Source organism: Colobus angolensis, unplaced genomic scaffold, assembly GCF_000951035.1.
Source record: "Colobus angolensis palliatus isolate OR3802 unplaced genomic scaffold, Cang.pa_1.0 Scaffold33, whole genome shotgun sequence".
Lineage (NCBI taxonomy): Eukaryota > Metazoa > Chordata > Mammalia > Primates > Cercopithecidae > Colobus > Colobus angolensis.
In genome coordinates this window covers 1946277-1957595 of record NW_012116599.1, presented here as the reverse complement: position 1 = coordinate 1957595, position 11319 = coordinate 1946277, and the positions used below count along the sequence as shown (strand labels likewise).

The 11319-nt window shown below is 42.6% G+C and overlaps 1 protein-coding gene across 1 annotated transcript in view; it reads right to left on the bottom strand.

Annotated features, from left to right (window-relative positions):
* The window catches only part of SGPP2 (sphingosine-1-phosphate phosphatase 2), a 102559-nt gene that overhangs the window by 30167 nt on the left and 61073 nt on the right, over positions 1-11319 (bottom strand). Inside the window, exons 3-4 of the mRNA XM_011951905.1 lie at positions 9382-9561; positions 6304-6393 (exon numbers count right to left, since the gene is read on the bottom strand). Of these exons, the coding sequence (XP_011807295.1) occupies positions 6304-6393; positions 9382-9555 (264 nt within the window). The 5' untranslated portion in view covers positions 9556-9561. The remainder of the gene's footprint in view (positions 1-6303; positions 6394-9381; positions 9562-11319) is intronic.

Sequence of the window (11319 nt, the reverse complement as noted above, 5' to 3'; positions counted from 1 at the left end):
TTAGCCAGGATGGTCTCGATCTCCTGACCTCGGGATCCGCCTGTCTCGGCCTCCCAAAGTGCTGGGATTACAGGCTTGAGCCACCGCGCCCGGCCTCCAGTGGTATTAACAGGATTTATGTTGTTGTGTAACCATCATCATCATCCAATTTCAAAATGCCTTTCATCTTACTAAACTGAAACTCTATACGCAATAAATAACAACTCCCCATTCCTCCCAGTCTCCCCTACAGCCACTGGCAACCACCATTTTAATTTTGGTGTCTATGAATTTGATTACTCTAGGTACCTGATATAAGTGGAATCATATAAGATTTCCTTTTCTGACTGGCTTATCTCACTTAACATAATGTCTTCGAGGCTCATCCATGTTGTAGCAGGTGTCAGAAGTCCCCTCCCTTTTAAGACTGAATAATACTCCATCATATGTGGACAGGCACACACTGTGCTTCCCTTGACTGCACTTTACAGATACTGTGTTTTTTAGAAATTGAAGTTTTGTGGTAATACTGTATCCAGCAAGTCTACCAGAGCCACTTTTCCAACAGCCTGAGCTCATTTTGCGTCTCTGTGTTCTCTCGCTTTCCTCTGGCCTCCCTATGCTCTGAGACACAACAATATGAAATTAGGCCAATTAATAACCCTAATAACCTCTCAGTGTTCAAGTGGAAGAAGAGTCACATATCTCTCACTTTATTTATTTATTATTTATTTATTTATTTTAGAGACTGGATCTCATTCTGTCACCCAGGCTGGAGTATAGTCATACAAGCATAGGTCACTACAGCCTCCAACTCCTGGGCTCAAGCAAACCTCTCTCCTCAGACTCTCAAAGAACTGGGATTCCAGGTGAGCCACTGCACCTGGCTGTCATCTCTTACTTTAAATCAAAAGCTAGAAATGATTAAGCTTAGTGAGGAAGGCATTTCAAAAACTGAGATAGGCCAAAAGCTAAGTCTCTTGTGTCAAACAGCCATATTGAGAATGGAATGGAAAAGTTCTTGAAGGCAATTAAAAGTGCTACTCCAATGAATACATGAATGATAAGAAAATTAAACAGCCTTATTATAGAGAAAATTTGAGTGGCCTGGTTAGAAGATCAAACCAGTCACAACATTCCCTTAAGCCAAAGTCTAATCCAGAGCAAAACCTTAACTCTCTTTAGCTGTATGATGACTGAGAGGGGAAGAAGCTGCAGAAAAAGTTTGACACTAGCAGAATTTGGTTCATGAGGTTTGAGGAAAGAAGCCATGTTTAAAACGTAAATGTGCAAGGTGAAGAAGCAAGTTCTGATAGAGAAGCTATAGCTAGTTATCCAGAAGACCTAGCTAAGGTCATTGATGAAGGTGGCTATGTTACACAACAGCTTTTCAATGTAGATAAAACAGCATCGCACTGGAAGAAGATGCCGTCTAGGACTTGCACGGCTAGAGAGAAGTCAATGTCTGGCTTCAACACTTCAAAGGACAGGCTAATGCTCTTGTTAGGGCTAATGCAGCTGGTGACTTTAAGGTGAAATTAATGGCCATTTACCATTCGGAAAATTCTAGGGCCCTTAAGAATTATGCTAAATCTACTCTGCCTGTGCAGTAGAAATCAAATAACAGTCTGGGTGACAGCACATCTGTTTGCAGCACAATTTACTGAATATTTTTAGCCCATTGTTTTGACCTACTGCTCAGAGCAAAAGATTCTTTTCAAAATATTATTGCTAATGGATAATACACCTGGTCACCCAAGATGGCAATGTACAACATGTACAAGATTCATGTTGTTTTCAAGCCTGCTAAACACAACATCCTTTCCACAGCCCAGGGATCAGGGAGTCATTGCTACTTTCAATTCTTACTTTTTAAGAAACACACTTTGTAAGGCTGTAGCTACCATAGATTTGATTCCTCTGATAGATCTGGACAAAGTAAATTGAAAACCTTCTGGAAAAGATTCACCATTCTAGATGCCATTAAGAACATTTGTGATTCATGTTCATGGGAGGAGGTCAAGCTATCAACATTAACAGGAATTTGGGAGATACTGATTCCAACACTTATGGATAACGTTGAGGGGGTTATGACTTCAGTGGAGGAAGTAACTGCAGATACGATTAAAATAGCAAGAGGTCGGGCACAGTGGCTCATGCCTGTAATCACAGCACTTTGGGAGACCAAGGTGGATGGATCAGTTTATGTCAGGAGTTCAAGACCCGCCTGTCCAACATGGTGAAACCCTGCTTCTACTAAAAATACAAAAATTAGCTGGGTATGGCAGTGCATGCCTGTAGTCCCAGCTACTTGGGAGGCTGAGGCAGGACAATGGCTTGAACCCGGGAGGTGGAGGTTGCAGTGAGCAGAGATCACGCCATTGCACTCCAGCCTGGGTGACAGAGTGAGACTCTGTCTCAAAAAAATAAAAAAATAAAAAAAATAGCAAGAGAACTAGAATTAGATGCGGAGCCTGAAGATGTGACTGAATTGCTGCAATTTCATGATAAAACTTGAATGGATGAAGAGTTGCTTTTTATGGAAAAACAAAGAAAGTAATCTTTTCAGATGGACTCTACTTCAGGTGAAGATGCTGTGAACATTGTTAAAATGACAAGAAAGGTCAGAATATTACATAAACATAGTGGATACAGCAATTGCAGGGTTTGAGAGGATTGACTCTAATTTTGAAAGTTCTACTCCGGTTAAAAGGCTATCAAATATCATCACATGGTTTGGCGTATGTAAAGGGGAGAAAAATAAGGAAAAAACAGCATTGGCATTCTACAGAGAAATCTTTCCTAAAAGGAAGAGTCCATTGATGCGGCAAACTTCATTGTTGTCTATTTTAAGAAACAGGGCATGGCGGCTCATGCCTATAATCCCAGCACCTGTGGGAGCCTGAAGTGGTATGATTGCTTGAGCCCAGGAATTTGAGACAAGCCTGGGAAACATAGTGAGACACTGTCTCTACCAAAAATACAAAAATTAGCTAGATGTGGTGGTGCATGCCTGTAGTCCCAGCTACTCAGGAGGCTGAGGTATGAGAATTGCTTGAATCCGGAAGGCAGACATTGCAGTGAGCCAAGATCTCACCACTGCACTCCAGCCTGGGTGACAGACTGAGATGTTTCAAAAACAAAAACAAAAACAAAACTTGCCACAGTCACTCCACCCTTGAGCAATCACCACCCTAATCAGTTAGCAGCCATCAACACTGAGCCAGACCCCCCACCAGCAAAAACATTATGACTCACAGAAGGCCCAGATAATTTTTAGCATTTTTAGCAAAAAATTATTTCTAAATTAAGATATTATGTGTACACTGCTTTTTTATAGACATAATGCAATTGCACACTTTCTAGACAACAGAATAGTGTAAACATTTTTATATGCACTGAGAGACAAAAAAAATTGTGTGGCTTGCTTGTGATATTCACTTGATTGTGGTGGTTTGGAACTGAACCCGCAATGACTCTGAGTTAGGCCTGGAGGTCACACTATGCTTACCCATTCATCTGTCAGTGAACACTTGGGCTCACCTTTAGACTATTGTGAATAAGGCTTCTCTGAACATGGGGGTACAAATATCTTCAGAGAGATTTTGTAAGAAGCTTCCCATGGGGTTTGAATATGTAGCTAGGGTTGAGAGCCATTATAAAAGACATTCCCTAGGGATGGTGAGGGGCCCAGGGAAGGGGCACGCTACCATAGCTGGCTCAATCCGCTATTCCATCCTAACTATATCATCATGTCAGGTAATCAGCAGTGTAGACATCTGTCTCCTTCAGTAGACTTGGACACCTGAGGCGGGGGGTAGGCTTTCTTTACCACAAGAGCTCCCAGATCTAGTTCCAAGCCCAGGGGCCTGTAGGAGCTGATTAAGTTGCTGCTGAACAAAGACCACTAATCCATAATTCTACCTTATCCTATTATTAAAACCAACTGTTCCCTTCTACTAGAAATTATTCATCATTGCACCGTAGGCCATTCTCTGGTCCTATAGCCTGACTGGTACCTGGGCCTGAGCCTGAGTCAGGGTCTAAGATCTTTATGAAATAAAATTATGAGCATGAAAGAAGCCCTGGGTCCTCACAGAACAGATGGGGTTGGGGACAATGGTTGCCGCGGCCTCTTGCTCCAGCTTCTTCTGGGACAAATGCTCCCAAAAGGAGGGTGGTACCCATTCCTTGCATCTGGATGAGAGGCCTAATCTATCTTCACCTAAATATCTGCTTACTGTCCCCACAACTCACTTTAAAAAGAAAAGGCTGTAGCTGTGTTTCTATTGAGATGGGTTTTGTGTACTCTTTATTCATCCCTGTAGCTCCACATGCTCGTGCTTACTTTCCTTTTAACTTTAACCCAAGTTCTCAAGATCATTCTTTTTTAAATTTTACTTTAAGTCCCGAGATACATGTACAGAATGTACAGGTTTGTTACACAGGTATATGTGTGCCATGGTGGTTTGCTGCACCTACTGACCATCCTCTAAGTTCTCTCCCCTCACCCCCTACCTCCCAACAGGCCCTGGTGTGTGTTGTTCCCCTCCCTGTGTCCATGTGTTCTCATTGTTCAACTCCTATTTATGAGTAAGAACATGGGGTGTTAGGTTTTCTGTTCCTGTGTTAGTTTGCTGAGGATGATGGTTTCCAGCTTCATCCAAGTCTCTGCAAAGGACATGATCTCATTCCTTTTCATGGCTGCATAGTATTCCATGATGTATATGTACCACATTTTCTTTATCCAGTGTATCATTACCAAGATCATTTTTTATTAAAGCCTACAGAAACTAAACAGTAGCCCCAGAAAAAAGAGATGCCAGAGAACCCAAGAGTTCTTCATTCCATATTGAAGTCCATGAACATATTTGGAGAGAACCTCTTTGTAACACGAAGCAGCAGTGTAGCAAATTGAGAATGCCCTCCTCCCCTCCTTCCCTCCACCTTAGAAACCACCAGTGTGGTGTGACGTGGGATGGGGCCAGCAAGGATGTGCCTTGGAAGGTAAAATTACAGGACTGGCCCTTCATTGCTCCTTTCTTATTTCCAAGATCTGAGGTCCACCTTCACCCAGAGAGCACGCAGATCAGGGCTAGGCTGAGGTGAAGCAGGTGAGGCGTAGCATGCAAATGCAGGGTCAGATCTTGTCTTCACTTAAAATTTGACTATTTAGCTCATCATGGGGTTTTGTGGCATGAATTTTGATTTTTTTAAAAACTGCATTCAAATTATTTATCTTGATTCCTGAGATTTTTAGCATGCCTTAAACTTGGAGACTTGTCTGCCTCTTCTGAGGCCTGGCCTTGAGTCAGTTACTATCAGCACCTTCCTTTGCATTTTAAGAGGAAAACATAATGTTGCTCTCTGATAGATCCTTGGGAAGCCGTAAACCCCCTTCTCTGAGTTACTTTGGCCTCTGTTCCTTTTGACAAATGATCTCCCCAGTCTGTTCACTTTGCGGCTTCTGCCCTTCTGCCCCCTCCCTTCCATGTTTCCCATAAAAAACCCACACCAGGGACCAGGGAGAGAAGCAAGAAGGCCTGTGTAGGGTGTGGGCCTTTCCCTCCCAGGTTTTTTGCTAACTTAACTTTAGAGCTAAGCAAGCGCCCATTTCTTTTTAAAGAAATCTTTCTTGTACCCATTACGATGATAAATAGCACCCCTGTGGTCAACCACGGCCAGCCTTATGCTCTGGAACTTCAAGGCAGCCATGGGAAATTGAATTCTCAAGGACTTTTAACTGTACCAATCATGGCGGCCCTGGAAAATATTTCTAATATGGTAAAAGGGTGGATGGACCATTAGATGCAGATGGGACTCTGTGTTCCCACCACTGCCTCCAGCCTAAAACAGTATGGAAGGAAGCAAAGCCATGATTCCGGGCTCCTCTGACCTGGTGGGACCCTTATCTTGCAAGGGCACTGGAGATCCCTGGTTTCAGGCCCCTCTCTGTGAAGACCTAAGTGGGGAACTGCGACTACTCACTTGTGTCTGTGAACTTGGGGGCTTTTCCTGCACTGCTTGCTGCATCGTCAGTAAACCAATGTGAATATAAATGACCGGAGTCTCCAACACTGTTCTAGCCCATTTTCAAAATCTTGAGGGTTCAGCATGGCTCAGCCTCATTGTTATTACCTTAATGTTTCATTACTATTATCGTACATGCACCCGAACATAATAATTACTTAATGCATTGGCATGATGAGAAATATAATTACATATGCAAATAATTGTATAAATAAGTAGTATGAGAAACATATTGACACAGTGAGCACAATACCATTCAAACAATCGCCACAAGACCTGACCACAAAGTCTTACCAGGACCGTATGCATCCCAGTATAGAGCCTGCTGAGACACACCAAGGTGGAAAACACCACAGCCATCACCAGTCCCAACACAAATGGATACTGTGGGGTAAGGAGAAAAAACAAGGGAATTAGATCACACTCAGACATATGATTTGATGTCATAGGTGGGAATAGGGTTCATCAATGCAAGAATTGCTAGTCCGAATCTTGCATTCCCCAGACGAGCAATCTGATTATCTAAAAACATTTTCTAAAAGGGGAGACAGAAGAAAGAGAAGGGGAAGATACCTAGGTATACAGTTCTGAGAGGAAATTTCCAACATATAAGCATGCACGTGAGATGTAGTAGGACTTGGCTTTAAGGCTCATGACCACAACGACAGTGCTGGCAGTTTTGGTGAAATGAATAACTTTGATTTCTACCTATTCTTAAATCAGAGCGACAAGAAACAAACAATTTGACCAAGAAGCAAGGTAGATAGATAGCCAGGGCTATAATCTGAAAATCCCAACAAGCGACTTCTCCTCTGTGGAAGACGCAGGGGCAATGGGCCCAAAGTAAGAATCAGCATATTTGCATCCAGATGTCAAAAGCACTTGTGCAGATTCTACTGACTCTCAACATTTGCTGCTGAGTAATACTAGCGGCTGGAGGAATCTGGCTAATGCTGAATCATATAAGGAACACACAGATACTCTGCTTATAGACTAGACATGGGCATGTAATCCACCTGCTTCAAGCACTAGTGTCTGTGGTATTTTGTAGTAAGAAGATCAAAGACAACAGAGCACTGTCTGTATCAGGCAAAGCACTTTATCCTATCTCCCTTAGTCTTCACATAACCCTATGAAGTAGGCTCTGTTATTAGCCCCATTTTACAACTGAGGGAGCCCTTAACCATGATAATAAATGACATTGTTAATAAACTTTATCACAAAGGCACTTTCCCCTCAATGCTCCCATTTGACCCTCACAACAGGAGCTTGGGGTTCAGAGAAGTGAAATGATCTGCCTGAAGTCACACAGCCGGTAAGTGAGAGTCAGAACTGGAGGCCATGCCTTCTGAGTCCAACCCCACTGTGTTCTTTCCCATGTAACACATGAGTCCCATAACACCTGGTTGTCATGTCTGTTCTTGAGGTTTATCATTAACTAAGTCTCAGATTTTAATTTAAAAGTGTTAAGAATTAATAAGTTAATATATTCGGAAATTAGAGTGTGGGCAGTGGCCTCAACACCCATTTAAAAAATTTTATTTCAATAGTTTTTGGGTTACTCAACACACATAAACCAATATATATGTAAATAAATATATATAAATAAACCAATAAATATAAAATATATAAATAAACCAATATTTAGAACTGTTTATGAGCAAACAACTCAGCTAGCTAAATACATTTACCATTAAAAATCAAATAGGAAAGAAATTCACAACATGACTCTGACCTTATGAAAACTGTTACATCATGTAAGTTGATGAGAATTTTTTAAGGAGGACTGGGCAGCTCTGCAATGGATGTGTCCGTGGTGATGGTGCTGGTTTTGCTGCTGTGAGCCTCCACCTGCTGCTTTTCTCTTAAGTGACATTAGCATGTTCATAGACTTCTCTGGGCACCAAGAGCAACCCAATGGGAGCTGGTGCTTGGCCAACTATGTCCTTCTAGGGCAGTTGACGTTGGGTACAACATGGCTCAGCAGCCTGCACTAAGTTAATTCAGACAGTGCCGAGGGCTCAGACATTGTTTGACCTTGGCATGACATTTAAGTAATTTATGATGAAAGCTGATATCTAGTCAAATATATTCCTTGTAACTGTCCCTTTCTTATGTAAGAGAGGTCTAAACCCAGATGACCAGGTAGAAGGCTACAGCAGTAGAGCTGGGACCCCACACTAGTCCTGGTCTTTCCAGCTACATGAAGCTTGACTTCCTGCTTCTGCATAACTTGGAATATGGAACATCCCTGGTCTTCTAGGGTAAAGGGACAGGGCAAAACAATACTGCCATTTATCTACAAGACTGCTAGATTTAACGGAATCTAAAACTTCCAGTGGGGCTGGGTGCAGTGGCTCATGCCTGTAATCCCAGTGCTTTGGGAAGCCCAGGCAGGCAGATTGCTTGAGGCCAGGAGTTCAAGACCAGCCTGGGCAACACAGCGAGACCCCTTCACTATAAAAATTTTTTAAAAATTAGCTGGGTGTAGTGGTGCATAGCTGTGGTCTCAGCTACTTGAGAAGCTGAGATGGGAGGATTGCTTGAGCCCAGAAGGTCAACACTGCAGTGAGCGCTGATGGTGCCACTATACTCCAGCCCTAGCAACAGAGACCCTGTCTCAAAAACAAACAAATAAACAAACAAACAAATAAAACTTCCAATTGGCAAAAGATAACACTTACAAAATTAAACAGAGGATTAGAGCCATAGGTCTCAAATAGAAAAAATAACTTCCATTGCTGTAATAGTATAACCTTTTAAGTCTTACTGTAATTGGCATTTAAGCAGATATTAAGTAAAATTCTTCTATTTTCAGCATTTATTAATCCTCTGCCATTTAGACCGTTCTAGAAAACTCTGAGCCATCGTTTCTAGTGGCTGCGCCTTAACCATGGCAGAGACATCCTTAGAGGCTAATTTGAGGCACAGACTCTTTGCTGCCCCAGGCCCCGGGGAGTCTGGCAGAGGCATTTGGTGGAATCATCTCAGCCCTGGAGAATCATTTACTAGGACATAAACTCCTCTTGAAAACAGAGGATGAGAACACTAATTCAAGCCCTGTCTCGCCAGGCAGCCCAGGGTGATAATACATACTGGTCTCCTGGGATGGCCCATATTATGCTAGTTGTCCTGGTGTCATTATTAATGGTGCTGATGTTCACACTCAGGCATAACCTGATTTAGATGCTAAATTATATGGTCACTTTATTTACGATGCAATTGTCATCTGCTTAATAGGTTTCAGTTTCTCTTAATCTTTATTTCATAAACCTTAAGGTCTCTCAAAGCAGCTTTAAGGGAAAATTCAGAAGTGCAGCCTCTATTTGCTGCCACAGTAGATGGGTAGGAAGAAGAACCAGGCCTCCTTACCTGGTATCTGTCCATAGTAGAGATAAGGAGGGTGAAGGCAATGGCGGTGGCCGCCATGGCGTGGGTGGACGGCATTCCATATTCAGCAATCAGTCTCTTTTCCAGTTTCACAACTGGAGGGGAGGAGGGACGGGGCCACTTCAAGATATCCTTGGCCACTTGGCCAATATACATCACCAACTGCAAAACCAAAAGACCGAGGTAAGTCTAATCAAATAGGGAAAATGAATGCATTTCCAAGTGTCATGTATATATTTTGGGGCTCTCAGGTTGTTGGTTGAAGGCTCCTTTCTCTCTGACCAGCTACTTGTTGGCAAAGTCTTGTAGGATGTTTTAGTTGGTAAAAAGAGAACAGGCTTTCTGGATTCCATAGGACCACTGAGCAACTAAGATATGACATTAATGCATGTATTATTTATTTTAATCATACATTTAACAAACACTTAAGTAGCTTATATAAGTGCTGGGCACTGTTCTAGGAGCTTTGCAGATTTTTATTCAATCCAGTAACACCTGGAGAATGCAGACCAATTTTACAGATGAGTAAACCACTGTGTACTCATCCACAGACACACAGTCAGCAAGTGGCAGAACTGGGATTAGAATCTGGAAAGTCTGACTTCAAAGTCTGTACTCAAACTATCATATGAGGCTACCTCCAAAACAGGATGGTCCTGCGCTAAAGATAACCTAATACTCAAACTAGGAAGCGCTTGTTTTCAAATTTTAACACAAAAGTGACTGTTCTTACTGGAACAGCTAGCAAGATACTTTTTGAATACCACTGTTGTATGTAGGCAACATACTGGATTTACTTAACTTCTTTAATAATCAGAATCATTAGTCAAATAAATGGCATGGTATTTTCAGTCTTTAAATAAAGACTCAGGTTGGGTGCAGTGGCTAATACCTGTAATCCCAACACTTTGGGAGGCCAAGGTGGGAGGACGGCTTGTGCCCAGGAGTTCAAGGCAAGCCTGGGCAAGATGGTGAGACCCTGTCTCTACAGAAAATTTAAAAATTTGTCAGGTGCGCATGGAATACTATGCAGCCATAAAAAAGGATGAGTTCATGTCCTTTGTCAGGACATGGATGAAGCTGGAAACCATCATTCTCAGCAGACTATCACAAGGTCAAAAAACCAAACACCGCATGTTCTCACTCATAGGTGCGAACTGAACAATGAGAACACTTGGACACAGGAAAGGGAACACCACACACCGGGGCCTGTCATGGGGTGGGGGGAGGGAGGAGGGACAGCATTAGGAGATATACCTAATGTAAATGATGAGTTAATGGGTGCAGCACACCAACATGGCACATGTATACATATGTAACAAACCTGCACGTTGTGCACATGTACCCTAGAACTTAAAGTATAATAATAAAAAAAAGTTTAAAAAAATTGTCAGGTGTGCTGGTGTACGTCTGTGGAACCAGCTACTCGAGAGACTGAGGTGGGAGGATTGCTTGAGACCAGGAAGTCGAGGCTGCAGTTCCAGACTGGGGCCACTGCACTGCAGCCTGGGCAACAGAGCAAGACCCTGTCTCAAAAAAAAGGGCTCGATATGGAGGGTTTTTTTTTTTTTTTTTTATGGAGTCTCACTCTGTTGCCCAGACTGGAATGCACACTGTACCCGGCACACTGCAACCTCCGCCTCTTGGATTCAAGCGATTCTCTTGCCTCAGACTCCTGACTAGCTGGGATTATGGATGTCTGCCACCACGCCCGGCTAATTTTTGTATTTTTGTAGAGACAGGGTTTCACCATGTTGGTCAAGCTGGTCTTGAATTCCTGACTGCAGGTGATCCACCTGTCTCAGCTTCCCAAAGTGCTGGGATTACAGACATGAGCTGCCATGCCTGACCTAATATGGAGATTTTTAAAATGATTTTTCCATGAGGTCATTAACGAAGAAATATTCTCCCTCCTTTTTT